This window comes from Paralichthys olivaceus, chromosome 18 (assembly GCF_024713975.1).
Source record: "Paralichthys olivaceus isolate ysfri-2021 chromosome 18, ASM2471397v2, whole genome shotgun sequence".
NCBI classification, from domain to species: Eukaryota; Metazoa; Chordata; class Actinopteri; order Pleuronectiformes; family Paralichthyidae; genus Paralichthys; species Paralichthys olivaceus.
In genome coordinates, this window is record NC_091110.1 from 14,289,799 (window position 1) to 14,304,517 (window position 14,719).

The following is a 14,719-nucleotide window of genomic DNA, read 5'->3' on the forward strand; positions in this document are numbered from 1 at the left end:
AAATTCCTCTTGAATATATAAACATTAAAAAAACACTATTATCACCTATGTTAAAAAACTTTTATAACATTAGTCCTGTGGATTTGCTGCAGTCCAGCTCTCACTGTTTTACAAGATACAATATAATAGATTCTGAAATATTGAAATTATTTATCTTCGGTGTTATTGTGAAAATGTCATGAATAAAAATAAAGTAAAAAAACTATTTTAAAAAAAGGGTTTACAGTGACGTAAGCGAAAACGAGAACAGGAAGTATCGCGAGGTTTACAGGAGGGGTCAAAGTTAACACATCCCTGTAGTGACCATGTGTACCCACCACTGTGTACAACGCTTCATTCGTAAATATCTATGAATGCGGTCACTAAGAGAAGTGTACAGACGGACTTCACGTGGTGGATTCAGTCCATGAGTGCTGAAGTGAATTCATTGTGTTGTAGCTGAATCTCCTGCGCTGCTTCGATCGCTTCGTCTGAAACTCATCGTGTAGCAGCAGGTTTTCTCATGATGGCTTGATAACGTGACATGTTGACAGTGCGACCAGTGTTCAGTGCCTTAGTTAAACACTCACTCACGACAAACACGAGAGGTAAGTCAGCTAAAAGCATTTACAGCTTCTTCTCCATTCTCTCTCTCCATCTGTCAACACAATGTCTGTGCAGACCCACACAGGCTGAGCTGCTTTGACTCCATGTACCAGAGACGTGTTAGTGGATGATGATTGAATATTTCGTGTTATCTTTGCAGGTGTTTCTCATATTCTGTGTCGCACGATGACTGAAGCATCAGAAGACGGAAACACAGCCAAGCTGCTGAAAAGAGCCAACGAGGAAAACGAAGACTCGGCTGAGAGGCTGCAGGCTGCAAAGAGATTGAAAACAGAACAGGCTGAAGATGAGAAGAAATATCCTAAGAAGAAAGTGGTGCTTCTCATGGCGTACTCTGGAAAGGGCTACTATGGCATGCAGGTACACGCCGCACCTCCAGCTGTCATTTATAGGCGCTTTATTTTCTTAAGTGTGGCTGATTGGAAGTGTTTTCTGTGTTTCAGAGGAATCCTGGAACCTCTGAGTTCAAGACCATCGAAGGGGATCTGGTCACCGCTCTCGTTAAATCTGGCTGCATTCCTGAAAACCACGGTGACGACATGAAGAAGATGTCTTTCCAAAGATGTGCCAGAACAGATAAGGTAAGGGTTGAGCACAGTGGGAAGTTTTTCTGTTAAACCTGTCTTTTATTTTTATTCATTCATTTTTGCCATGGATTTTGTGAAGCCCTTTGCATGGATAGGTCAATGAAGTTATTCTTAAAAGGGATTCTGTTGTTATGATGTCATCTTGACAAAGGATGCTGGTGTTTATTTCTTTGAACCTGTTCAGGGTGTGTCTGCTGCTGGACAAGTTGTGTCTCTAAAGCTGCGGCTGATTGAGGACGTCATTGAAAAAATCAACGAGCATCTTCCAAAACAGATCAGAGTTCTTGGTGAGATTAGTTCCTGTGATTTTTTAGTAGTTGCAGAATTTCTCATTTTGAATGGAATTCTATTTTCACTTGCCTCCACAGGTCTTAAACGGGTCACCCAGGGTTTCAATTCCAAAAACAACTGTGATGGTCGTACTTACTCCTACATGCTTCCAACAGTGGCCTTCTCCCCGAAAGACTCTGACACAGGGAACATAGCAGCCTTTCGCTTGGAACCCGAGAAAATTCAGAGGGTGAACCGTCTGTTTGCTCTGTACAAAGGCACCCATAACTTCCACAACTTCACCTCCCAGAAGGCTCCTAACGACCCCAGCGCTCGCCGCTACATCACAGAGATGACCTGCGGGGAGCCTTTCATCCGCAGCGACTCAGAGTTTGCAGTGATCACTGTGCGAGGCCAGAGCTTTATGATGCACCAAATCCGCAAGATGATCGGCCTGGTGATTGCGATAATAAAGGGCTACGCGACGGAGGAGGTGATAGAGCGGAGCTGGGGACAGGAGAAGGTGGATGTGCCCAAAGCTCCAGGACTGGGTCTGGTGCTAGAGAGGGTTCACTTTGACCGATACAACAAACGCTTCGGAGGGGACGGGCTGCACGAGTGCTTAGAATGGGACCGCGAGGAGGAAGTTATCCAGGCTTTTAAGGAGGCTCACATCTACCCCACCATTGTTGAGACGGAGTCTCAGGAGGGCTCCATGGTCAGCTGGATGGCCACACTTCCTATCCATGACTTTGAAGGGACGGCTACTGGAACTCAAGACGCTAAGGACCAGAAACAGGTATCTAAGAAACAACTTGTATTTAAAACCATTATTTGTCACATTACATTATTTCTTTTGTAACATAATCAAATTGATTGTTTGCTCTTTTTCCTCAGGACAATGCAGATGAAGAAAATGACACAGATTAGGTCACGGCTGCTGAAAGAAGAGAGGTTTTCTCACCCAAATATTATTTTTTCGTTTGCTTTAAAAGATCTTCCAAGACTGATGTTTTTTTAGTGGCTTTAAATTGATCTTTTACAAATGTTATTAAACATATAAAAACCTGATTATTAGACATTCTGTTTTTTATTCTGGTGATTGTTCTTCAATGATAATGTCACTGTCAAACAATGTGAATGCCTGTATAATTTGTTTGATGATGAGCTCATCAACAGGAGGGGCTTTGTCAGTCAGTAAATGAAAGAGTTTCTGCTGCCCCAGTACTTTTAACATTTTACCAATGACCAAGTATAGGTTTGGATTTTAAAAAGCCTTTATCAGTGTGAGCTGTCATTTGTCATTTTGTGATATCTAGTGTTGAAATTGCATGTTGCAGCTGAACACCCCTCACCTCACCCTCCCTTTCCAAACATGAAAAAGAACCTATGGCAGCTTCAGTTGTCATAAAAACTCAAAAGATGTTTAGTTTGTTCAGTCTGGACTAATGTAAAAACATGGCGGCCTCCGTAGAGAGGGTCCCCTCGATGTAAATATAAAGTATTTGAATATAAAGGACCTTTTCTAGGGTAAAGAAAACTACTGTTCATACAATTTAGATAAAACAAACTAGTGAAAACATCATGAGGATTATTCTACATTAAATTTCTGCCAATAGATCCCTTTCACCTAAATCTTACACACTGGACCTTTAATCCAATGAATAATCAAGCAAGTATTTTTTCATGGCCATTTTCTTTTTAGTTGTGTTGCCAGCTCAGCTTCAATTAAAAATTGTATGTGTCATTTGGATGAATGATGAAAAATAGAGTCAAATAAAAAAAAAAGTCGGAGGTTGTGACATGAGCTGAACCTTCGCCCTCCGGCCACTAGGAGGCGATACAACAAACGGTTTGCGCTAATGTCGCATTCACAACCTTACAAAGTATAGTAAATTAGTGCTCCCATCGTTCGTCGAAATAAGTGTAAATGCAAAGGGAGCGTGACCAACTAAAAACATCTAACATCTATGAAAACATGCTGAAAATGTTTTAAACTAAGAGTTTGAATTGAAAACACAACACGTATAAATTGCGTGCCCGTAACTGTGTCCACGTTGTAATGAGTGGGTTGTTTCCTATTCTTGAGCTGTGTCGTGAACGCAACATCAGCGAGTAAACATGGCGCCGGCCAAAAAGCGCAACGTGAGTTCTGTAAAAACAACAGAACAACGTGTAAAATCTGCGAAAATCAACCTGGACAGTCAAGTCGAGCGGATACTGGAGAGCAAGAAACATGCGAACGATGTTTTCGACCTTCTGGAGTTTCTTCAGGTGAGAACATTCATCTGTTGGAGTAACACAGCTGAAAACACGCTGGGTAACGTCACAGCAGCTTTTAGCTCCGGAGGTAACTGTGGATTCTTCTGTGTTTGCAGTCAGAGAAAGAGAAGGATGTCATCGGTGCTGTCGGCTCCTGCAGTAAACTGTTCTGCACCTTGTTGGAGAGGAGAGATCTGTTCATGGGGAAACTGCCCGGAGAGGAGGAGGCGTTGAGTGGTGAGTCTGAGCTGGATATTCTTTATAATAAACCCCAAACACAAGATACGCGAGAGGAACAGCACTGCACCCACAGCTCATGAGTCTGCTGGGATACCACATGCAACTGTAGCTGAAGATATGAGTTCATGACAAGAGAAGACCTGACTCCTCTGGGTTTGACCTGCCTGGACTTTCTAACATTTCTATACAAACCAATACAGTAAAAGGTTTATACTGACCTGCCTGCTGCTGTAACACCTGAACGTCCCTGGCGTGTGGATCAATTCAGTTTTATCTTATCTTTAATTCTCACTAAAGTTTCATATCACACACCCGCTTTTCATTTTTCCATCTTTTCCAGGAGGTTATAGTCCCGAGCAGAAGTACCGCATCTTCATGAGACACCGATACAACAGCTGTGTGGAGATCCTGCTCGATCATCTCAGCCACGAAGCTCACAGCGTCAAGGTGAGATGACTGATAACAGAAGGAAGACGCCCAGAATAACAAACCTCCCAGAATAACAAACCTCCCCTCACATGAAGTGGAAGCAATGTTGCATTTAATAATGTGGTTGAACATCACACAATAAAACTGTTATTTTAGGAGACTGCTCTGTGCTGCCTGATGAAGTTCGCTGCAGGAGAAGGACAATATCCTCTGGACGACTTGGACTGGAGTGAACATTACAGCTTCCCGAGAGAACTCATCCAGGTCAGACAATTTGTCAAACACCCCCCCCCCCCTCAGTACTAGAAGTCATGAAAAAAAAATCTAATATCTTGATAATGCTTTTAGCCAAAACAAGAGATAAGGCGTTTTTTTTGAAAATGCTTCTGACATTTCTGTCTTCTTTCATGTTCAGACAGTGGTAGACAGACTGCTGTCCAAAACTGCAGACAACTCCCTGCTGATCTCCAGGTTCCAGGAATTCCTTGAGATGGAGGACGTACGTTATTACGCCATGAGCTCCATTCGTGACTGTGTGGGGAAAGTCATGGACAGAAACAAAGGGGTAGGAGAACTCTTCTTGCTTGTTTATTGTCATGACATCGAAAATGCTGAGTTAATCTCGATTGTCTTGTTCCTCTCAGGCTGTGATGCCAGTTTTCCAGAACAACGCGTTCACCCTTATGTCCAACATCAGCATTCCGAGCCAGGAGTCTGAGCTCACCAACTTTATGGTCAAACAGGAAGGTAAGGACTGTGTTAAAGTTGCCATAAGTAACAGCAACTGTTTTCACTTTGTGTTAATGTTGGTGTCGTTAATAAAAAGTTGTTATAGTGACACAATTATTGTTATTCATTATTACCTGGTTTCAGCTAAGCACGAGGACTGGAAAGCTGCTAAACTCAATGTAAGTGCATTTTAAAAATCTGACCTTAACGTTTCTGTTTGTGATGATAATGTCACTGAATAAGATTTTAAACAACTCGTTACAGGAGCACAAGCGTGTGTTTGAGAGGATGTGGCTCGGCTTTCTCAAGTACAAGGTACATATCTAAACCACACCGTTCTTATCATTTTGTTCTGTGTACAAACTGATGACGCTGTTTGTTAATTTCTCATTTCTGTCTTTTAGTTGCCGAGCAGCATGTATAAACAGATTTTGGTGATTCTCCATGACTCCATCTTGCCCCACATGAGTAAACCCACGCTGATGATTGACTTCTTGACTGCTGCCTATGACGTTGGTAAGTTGTGCATGTGGATTAATAATGACTACTACTTTCACACCAGGTCTACAGGATGTAATATTTGATCATGATATAATGAAATGTTTTTATATCTTCATTGAAGGTGGAGCCATCAGCCTGTTGGCTCTCAATGGCCTTTTTATCCTCATACATCAACACAACCTGTGAGTATTTTGCCAAATTAACTACAATAATACATAGAAGAAAATCTGACAGTTAGATTTTAGCATCACATAAATACTAAATGTTGTGTCGTCGTATCTTTTTTCAGGGATTATCCTGATTTCTACAAGAAATTGTATAATCTGCTTGAGCCCTCTATTTTCCATGTGAAGTACAGAGCACGTTTTTTCTACCTAGTCAACCTCTTCCTTAGCTCCAGGTAAGATCACTCACTCACGGATTTTTGTCTTATTTCAGTCTATCTTGTTAAAGCTGTTTGCAGTTACTCAGTAACTGGATGTGTTCTTGTGATCCAAACTGACTGTTTTAAATATTATCATTATTATTTTTGAGGGCAGTTTAAAAATTCAACAAGCACCTGTACAGTATTAACTTATATGAGTGTGTGTACTTGCCCGCAGTCACTTACCAGTGTATCTAGTGGCAGCCTTTGCCAAACGCCTGGCCCGCTTGTCTCTCACTGCACCACCTGCAGCCCTTCTCATCGTGCTGCCCTTCATCTACAACCTGATCCGTCGCCACCCGTCTTGCAGAGTCCTGATTCACAAGCCCAACACAGAGAATGGTGAGTGTCAGCCTCTCACTTTGTGGTTGGGATCTGTCTAAAACAACATATTTAATTGTATTTGTTCAAATCTCACTTTAATATACTGTTCAATATTTTCTATGAGCCACAAAGCATTTTTGGATATATGTGCATTTCTATTCATAATGACAGAAATGCTGGAGGACCCATATCTAATGGACGAAGAGGACCCTACTCAGTGCTGTGCCTTAGAGAGCAGCTTGTGGGAAATTAAGGTGTGCATGTAATGCTCAAGGATTCACACATTAATCATACATGACACTTACCTCAACTGGCTTGTGATTAGCCACAGTTTTTCTCATGTTAATGGAAAATGCATATGAAGAAATTTAATTTTTTTTAAGTCGTGGTCCAGTTTAACGAAAGTTTTCATTCTTCTTCTCTGCTTCTCCACAGACCTTGCAGAAGCATTACCATCCTGACGTGGCCAAAACTGCCATGTTGATCAACACACCCCTCTCAGGAAAAGAGGATGACATCAGCGAGGTGCTGGAGCTGACAACGTTTGAGGTGATGTAAAACCTGTAGTTGAACTGTTAAACTCATGTCATCTGAGGAGCACGAATAATATCTTGTTTTCTTATCCGCAGCTGATGGAGAGAGACCTGAAGCAGAAACAGACCAAGACTGTCCCACTGGAGTTTGAAACTGCCTCGCAGTTACTACAAGGAGGAGGAGATGTGTTAGGGCAGCACTTCTGTCTGAATTAAGGAGTTTATATTTACAGTGCAGTGTCACAGTTTTACACTAAACTGTAAATCTGGACACACTCCCCCTCAGAAATCATCACGTAAATGCCCTTTTGAGAACAACGACCAGTGAGAAGACCAACTGAAATGTGTCTGATCTGGAGAATTTCTCCATGTCAATCTCCTAAATGTTTGACTGTTGTACACGAATAAAAACCTTTTCCAAAGCTCATTGTCACATTAGATAAATTGCGTAGTCCATAATAAGCAGATTGGAACCTATTCAATGCTGTGGCTTTACAGTGTTTCTTAATGGTTTATTGTTTTGTGACACATTCATGACACATTCAGTCTCAATGCTCAGTGGCCTGTTAAGCTAAAAAGAATCTCAGCTGAACTCAAATACTGACACATTCGATGAGATTAAGGGAGAGTTGGATTTGTGTTTATCAGTTTACCGGAAATATGACTTCAAATGAAAGAGTCACTTCAGTGTGTGCAATCTTTTGCCAACATGGTATTCTTATAAGGCAAGATTGTGTAATGATGGCGTGTTGTGGAATACTATGGAAGTAATAGCATAAACGTTCCAGCACTTTTCCAAACACAGCTGCGAAGTGCTTTTCATGGTCTGAACAGGATTTGAAAAACTCAAGCATGAGGTAAAAAAAATCGGAGAGCAAAATAATACAGTAATAAAACATTTAAATACCATAAAGTATTATAAAAGGTTGTAGTATGTAGGTATGGTTTAAAAGGTAGCCACAATATAATTAAATACAGAGATAAAGATTCAACACAGCCACGGATTTAGAGGGTATTTATATAAAATTGTGAAAGCTAATCTGATTTGAAGTAAACATATTGTGTTTGTATGAAATAATAAAAGATAATCTGATTTGAAGTAAATACATAATGTATTTAAAATCATTATAGCTCCTCCCACCAACATATAAATAAGGAAGTCAGTTTGCACATGCGCAGTTCTCAGAGTCGCTAATTGGAAACACCTGAGCAGCTTCCGGTGTGGCGCCACTTTAAGTTTTCTTTCGTCACTAAACAAGGTGACGTGGTTTAATATGACTCACTACGGACGTGAGTTTATCTGAATGGATGTTAGGAGTCATGGAGAATGTCATCACCGTCAAGAGGCCACTTCTGTCCTCACGTGATCTCAGGTCTGAGTCTCACGCGCTCTTTTCTTTCCCCTCATGTGCAGTTCACATTTCATCCTCTTGTTAAATGACCATATGGCCGCACAGCAGGCGGCCCCGTGAGAGCAGGAGGAAATAAATCTGAATCACCGCTGACTTGTGTTTTGTAAAAGAGCAAAGTCATAGCAGGGAGAAGCTGTCCAGTTCTGTGCAGCCTGGAGAGGAGCAACACACATGTGAAGCCAGAGAGTCTGCAGCTGCACACAGCCTGTGTTCTGCAGTGAAGCTGTTTGTGACACTCTGAGTTTCAGTGCATTTTCTTTTTTCATATTTTTGTAGGTTTATTTTTAGGATTACAGACGGAGACGTGGCTCCAGACTCTGCCAAAACTGGAAGGTGAGGATGCTGCGGAACAGTGATGAAGAGAGGAACTGACAGACATCACTTCCATGGGTAATAATCTTTTTAATTCTTTCATCTTTCCACTGACTTTTATGTGTTGCACTTTATCAGGTGCGACCATCACATCTTTAGACATACCCCTCCATCCAAAAGAATGAACCCAGAGGAAGACCACAGACAGTATGGTTAACCCTTTGGGAAGCTAGATAGAACTAGAAGTGGAGGAAGATGTGAAATGTCTCTTGAGAGGACCTTTACTTTTTTGGAGGCAAATGGAGAAAAGCCAACAATGGTTTTGCAAAATGATCCAACGTCAGATATTTGTCCAGAAGAGTAGCTCGACATGAATACCAATGGTATGAGGCTACTGTGCCTTGGAGATTATAATACTTTTTGCAGGGACAACTCATATTTGGTGACGGCAATTCAACTATTAAGTCTTGTGTTCACGCTATGGGCTGTCACTCAGATGTTTTGTTGCTTGGAGAGATTTCCTGCGCTTCAGCTCTTCTCCTCACGCTCATTCTGCTTCTCTTTGCGTTTGAAACGTCTTTTTCTCCGATTTTTCCAAACGTGAAATTGGTACGTCCTGCTCTTGAATAAAGATCGGAGGAAAAACCCATATTACTTCTGCTGAACTTCATTTCTCCACCCTGCAAGATGTCCCTCACAACATGCATGAAACAATTTACGCCAAATGGAGTTTGGCGCAGGGATCCAAAACCACTCACATCTGTCATTGGGTTTATCATTTAGTGCAAGGTCCTTTATTTTTTTTTCTAGAGGAACATTAAAATAATGATGCCATTAGTGGACTCCACTTGTTCCTGTGCCATGTAAAATGATATCGCTCTTTAATTAGCTATGACTAATTAGAGCTCAAGTGCAAACAGTGCAACAATGCAGAGACGTTTGCTCAGACTCAAGCTGAGTCGACTACGCAGGGGTCAAAGCATTAATCTGCTGATGTGTTCTTCAGAGGCAGATGATAAACCAAACCAAAGCAGCCATATTGTGAAGTTAATCTCAGTAATGGATTGATAGATTAATTAATAGGTAAATGGCAAATGAGAGAACCCATTCAGGCCCGGATAATGACGTAGGCACGTCTCTCTCCTCTCAAATCTGTGAGCGAGGCAGAGAGAGGGAGCTCTGGCAGCTCCGCAGGTTCACAGGGGTCTTGGCAGGACGGGACATTTCTGCATAAATCTACAGGACTCCCCGAGTTTTGTTGTTGTGTCTGTCTTCCTCCTCCACAGTCCCCTGCGAGGAAATAGAAGCTGTCCAAGGTGAGTCAGCACTGAGAAGCTGTTTGAGCATTTGGCTGAGGCTCAAAGAGAGGAAGGAGACGAAAGATGGTAAATTTCACATTTTCATTCTGCTACTGACGAGGCAAAAGCAAATGACTCCTATTCCTTTTTTCCATTAATTATTGATATTTTGTTGCTGATAGTCTCCAAATATCAGCTCACTTTAAGCTTGATTATCTACAAATTCATATAATTTTTAAATATGACCTTCTTCTGTTTCATACGAAAACAATTGCGTGAGTATAAAAGAGAGCACACATCACTGGAATCAGCAGCGGTGGAGTCAGATGAGTCAAATCTCCTGAAGTGCAAGCAGCATTAACCTTCTTAACCTTATGTGTGTTACTTGTGAATTGTAGTTACTGTGAATATGGGTATCCCTGTGTGTGTGTGTGTTTGCACAAAGCGGGCCAGCATAGATGGGGGGGGATTTGAGGTCTGATAAAAGCTGATGTTTTTTCCCTGCTTCCCTCCCCGTCATTATTTTGTTGTAACACAGTAATCCTCTCTTATGTAACTGAGTGGAGCTCACTCACTCTCTCTGTGATCACACGCATACACACATGACCACAGACATGAACTCATCTTCCCAGTCTGCACCTGCCAATACATGAAGGTGAAGCGATGCAGGGGGCGACAGTGCTGCATTGGAAAAGTGATTTTACTTTGTTAGATGTGGCAGATTGTGTTATAATAATGAAGCAACAAGCATCTATGAGACTTAATGACAGAAGGTAAGAGTAAGTATTAAAGTGCTGTGAACAACAATATTCCATTTATTCTTTCTCTCAGTTATTGTCACGTCAGTTGTTTTGTAATTGCGGTTCCATTTTTCTGTTACAATGAATTGGGAAGGTTGGTAATAATGGAATGAGATTAAATGTTATTCACATTTTAATGAAAACAAATCTTTAATTGTAATTTGATCACATGACAACTGAAAGTAGTGACACACAACTTGGTGGAAGGATGCAAAACAGTTCAGGGAAGAATTGACTACATTTTGTTGTGTAATGAAATATGTATTAATTCTACGTTCAGTTTGTTTTGATTTTGTTTTTACGTATGTCCACAGTTAATTAAGTGCACAGTTTGTGTGTGGAGGTGTGAGGAGAGTGTGAAGTTTGCAGTGTGGCCTCAGTGTGTGTAATGTCTGGTTGTGTGGGTTTTGCAGGTGATAATGCGGGATCACACGTCTGGTGCTAATGTGGAGGAGCTGCTGAGACAGTCTCAGATGGAGCTGCAGTGGATCCAGAGACAGCTGGCCATGATCGCTGCCAGAAACATACACCATCATCACCTGCACAGCAAGGCCAAGGTACTGTGGTACCACACACTGCAGGCCTGTGTTACTACTACTGCTACTACAGCTAAGTCTAGTGAGCTTGTACAATGAAGCGTAGCATTGAATCAGGCTGAACGTAAGCTCTGTATTGGCTGCATCAGTGATTCATAAGCTCAAATACATGGTTGATAACGATTAGATAAACTAAGGCAGGACTTTAATAGTAAATACTACGTCATATTGCATTTTTAACATGCATTATAATCTGTGTCCTCAGTTACATTTAGAATATGAACCACTCATTTATTATCATGTCTACTGTTTATGGGTTTATGTTCCTACAATCCTGAAACTGAAACATAAACAAAGTCTCCTGTTGCTGTAAGGAGGATTCAAACTTATGAATTGTACTCAGAAAAAAGTAACATCTGCTTGGTCTAATCTGATTTTCATTACACATCATTGTGACGTAACATGAGAACTCTTTTTTTGAGATGTGAGCTGTTTTGCACAGTTTGTGTCTCCATTATTTTAATTACATCACAGAACTCGAGTCATGCTATGCCCCTGTATTGTGTGCATTTTTGATTAAATGACTCAATCCTGTATGAATCGTAAAAATAAGAGCTTCATAAATTCTAGCATTACTAGAAAGAACAAAAAAGTTTCTATGGCACAGATGAGAATGATCTTATGTTGATTGCTGGAAAAGTCTCTTTTCTGTATTTGTTTTGTGGTTGCGCACACACACAGAAAAAACAGTTGATTTAAGAGTTTTCCAAACCATGTCATGACGATGTAACAAAATGATGTCATGTGCTGTCGAGAATCACAAGTCTTATTGGTGAATGTTGTTTAATCTCATTCCAGCTGTGCACCGGGGTTAAGTTTTGTGTCTAAACACAAATCCATTGTTTTCAATCATCGGTTTCCTTACCTGACCCTAACAGATGTTCACGTGCCTGCTGTTTTTAGCTCTTCCTGTGATGCCAGGTTTTTGGAAGCGTTGATGGAAAAACATTGTTTCCTGATTTAGTTTGGTTGTCCCAAACTAATCATTGAACTCAACTTGGTCAATGATAAATTATGAGCGTAAATAAGTTGTGCATCTATGCATATTTCACTTAAGCTATAAAAGAATTGATGGCCCATATTTAACAATGAAATATGTATTAAATTCATGTTTATTTTTTTATTACACACCAATTTTGTGTGTTGCTTACTAAATGAAATATAAAAATGAAATATCAAAACCAGGTGTCTTCACAATCAACCGACACCATTCCTTCACAAGCCTTTTGCAAATATGACCAGAAGAGGACAGCATCCTTCAATTCCACCACGTTGAGAACGAGAGTAGGCCGTGATGTGGCTCAAAGCTAACGGCTTGTTTAAATAGTTAAATGACTCTTTGCCTTCAGCTATTTGCATATTTAAAGGGGTCACTGCATATTTCTGCCCAATCCAGTTTCCATCTGCTCCTGAACCGCGGTCTCACAGGGCTTCATATCATGCCTGGAAACCAATTCACTGTGAGAGTAATGCATCTACCGTAAGGATGGGAACAGACAGTGAGCGAGCGTTGCTAGGGAACAGAGTGGAACGGAGCGTACGTTCTGCTTTCCTCTCCTCGCTCTCCCCACACTTAGTGTCTCTCTCTTTCTGTCCTCTCCTCCGTCCCAGTGTTTAACAGAGAGCGGCGACTGACGGAACGCACTGAGCGACGGCTGCTGATGTAACCTCACTAAAACTACCGCACTGATTTAATTTGAGTCCCCTGATCTGGGATTTAGAGAAGGTGGAGAGAGCAAAGGGACGCTTGTACGCGAAGCCTGTCCAGGAACACGATGGCGTGGATTTGATTTCATGCCAGAGGAAAGTTAAATTACAAATCGTGATACGAGGGAGAAGCAAACGACTGAAATTTAGTGAGAGATAAAGGAGATTTATATCTACAAGTGTAAGATGGAGAGATGTATTGATCCATGCTTCTGTCAGCAAAACAGAAAATCATTATCTCTGTCGGAGTAAGACACAGGGACGTTGAAACGTGCCCTGCTCTGCTTTGGGAATCTATCCAGAGAGAAATCTTTCATCTTATCTATGATGTAATGATTTGCACATCATCACTCAACAGACTCTCACAGCCCGTTTAAATGAAAGCCATCACGTGTGCTTGTGTTTCTTCCTGGATGTGTGACGTTTCTGGCCAGTTGAGAGGCCGTGCACAAGCCCCATGCGTATGAGCGAGACAGAAATAAGGGAGGGGGTGTATTTAAAGCACGACTGGAGGAATGACAGAGGGCGTTAACACATTCAAGGATGGAACCGGGGGAAGTGTGTGAGAGTCACATGAAGCCTCTGTTGCTGTTTCTGCTCTCACTGTGAGGGTGAGACCTCCAGTCTGCTACAGCTGCGACCAGGCAAGCTGCTAAAGCTGCAGAGTGGAAACGCTGATTGCGACAGCACACACAGGCATGCATACACCGGCGTCCACGTGCACGCACACACACAACGGACGTGTTGCCTCCGCCTTCAATGCCAGCTTGTGATGTGACGTGAAGGGAGGAGAGTCATTTTGGGACAAAGGGGGTGCTGCCTTTTAAGGTATGGACATCCTTATTATTTGTATCAGGGAAACGTTGTCCCACACCCTCTTTTTTTTTTTTTATATAGATTTATATCGCTGATTTTTTTATGAATCTCAACAGACACCAATGATACATTTGATGCTACTGCAGCTGCTGTGGTTCTCTATATGCTGCATCTTGGGAAACGTGAAATAACATGTATTCACTGTTAGGAGCAGTGGCTGGTGAGTGAAAGTGATTTTATTTCCCTCCTGAGTAGTTAAGTGTAAATTTATAGCGCTGTGTCTGAATCCCCTCCATGTTAAATCAAACCCTTACACTGGACAGGCATCGTTTTATAAGCTAGGAAGGATTGATTTTATTTTGTTAAATCTGTTTTAATGGCAGGTCAGTAGATGGACAAACCACGGCTGAGTGCATCAGTATTTCACTCACACACCAGATGGCGTTAAGACAATCTATTTAAATTGCACCTAGTCAGAATAAGATTACCTTTGGGTATCCTGGTTGACTGAGCACATGCCATTTAACCACAACGCCCTTGGTTCAAATCCAGCCACCACATGCTGCTTCCCTAATCCATTCTACTGTGTCCCTCCACCATAAGTCATCCAACAAAGCAGAAACACCATAATACTAGAAATAAAGATAGTATTTAGTGAGCCGATGAATGAATAGACACAACATTTGTCTGTGTCATGCTGAATTAAAATCTGTAGCTATTAATTACTGGAAAAGCAGAAAGGGGCCTTACCGTGCAGTAAAAGCCCCTTTTACGTAATTATATACTGTAAGATCTTAATAACTACCCACATTATGAGCTTTACTTAAACTGTTTCCCTAGCCTCCACTTGTTAGTCATGTTTAAAATGGATTA

General features: G+C 41.4%; 3 protein-coding genes across 11 annotated transcripts in view; all 3 read left to right on the forward strand.

The window, feature by feature from the left end:
- The first annotated feature begins 260 nt into the window (after positions 1-260).
- Positions 261-2,534, forward strand: pus1 (pseudouridine synthase 1). The gene is made up of 6 exons (XM_020081559.2): positions 261-587; positions 746-966; positions 1,050-1,187; positions 1,378-1,480; positions 1,562-2,262; positions 2,361-2,534. The coding sequence occupies exons 1-6, from the start codon at positions 524-526 to the stop codon at positions 2,391-2,393; spliced, it is 1,260 nt and encodes a 419-aa protein (XP_019937118.2). The 5' UTR covers positions 261-523; the 3' UTR covers positions 2,394-2,534.
- Positions 2,535-3,533: 999 nt separating this feature from the next.
- On the forward strand, positions 3,534-7,327 carry noc4l (nucleolar complex associated 4 homolog). Its single transcript, XM_020081756.2, has 15 exons — positions 3,534-3,737; positions 3,842-3,962; positions 4,306-4,412; positions 4,551-4,658; positions 4,810-4,959; positions 5,039-5,141; positions 5,268-5,302; positions 5,388-5,438; positions 5,528-5,639; positions 5,746-5,806; positions 5,914-6,024; positions 6,227-6,390; positions 6,544-6,626; positions 6,808-6,921; positions 7,002-7,327. The coding sequence occupies exons 1-15, from the start codon at positions 3,585-3,587 to the stop codon at positions 7,119-7,121; spliced, it is 1,593 nt and encodes a 530-aa protein (XP_019937315.2). The 5' UTR covers positions 3,534-3,584; the 3' UTR covers positions 7,122-7,327.
- A 766-nt stretch (positions 7,328-8,093) lies between these two features.
- rimbp2a (RIMS binding protein 2a) overlaps positions 8,094-14,719 on the forward strand; it is a 56,776-nt gene continuing 50,150 nt past the window's right edge. For all 9 annotated transcript variants that reach the window (XM_020082507.2, XM_069513885.1, XM_069513886.1 and 6 more), the window contains exons 1-3: positions 8,094-8,278; positions 8,594-8,707; positions 11,141-11,284. In XM_020082507.2, coding sequence (XP_019938066.1) covers positions 11,147-11,284 — 138 coding nt within the window. In that variant the 5' untranslated portion in view covers positions 8,094-8,278; positions 8,594-8,707; positions 11,141-11,146. The remainder of the gene's footprint in view (positions 8,279-8,593; positions 8,708-11,140; positions 11,285-14,719) is intronic.

Excerpts from the sequence above, each read along its gene's own strand:
- pus1 (XM_020081559.2), top strand. The coding sequence starts at position 524 with ATGTTGACAGTGCGACCAGTGTTCAGTGCCTTAGTTAAACACTCACTC. Across the intron at positions 967-1,049 it reads AGGGCTACTATGGCATGCAG|AGGAATCCTGGAACCTCTGA; the intron begins GTACACGCCGCA and ends TCTGTGTTTCAG. Across the intron at positions 1,188-1,377 it reads GATGTGCCAGAACAGATAAG|GGTGTGTCTGCTGCTGGACA; the intron begins GTAAGGGTTGAG and ends GAACCTGTTCAG.
- noc4l (XM_020081756.2), top strand. The coding sequence starts at position 3,585 with ATGGCGCCGGCCAAAAAGCGCAACGTGAGTTCTGTAAAAACAACAGAA. Across the intron at positions 5,640-5,745 it reads GACTGCTGCCTATGACGTTG|GTGGAGCCATCAGCCTGTTG; the intron begins GTAAGTTGTGCA and ends TCTTCATTGAAG. Across the intron at positions 6,391-6,543 it reads CAAGCCCAACACAGAGAATG|AAATGCTGGAGGACCCATAT; the intron begins GTGAGTGTCAGC and ends TCATAATGACAG.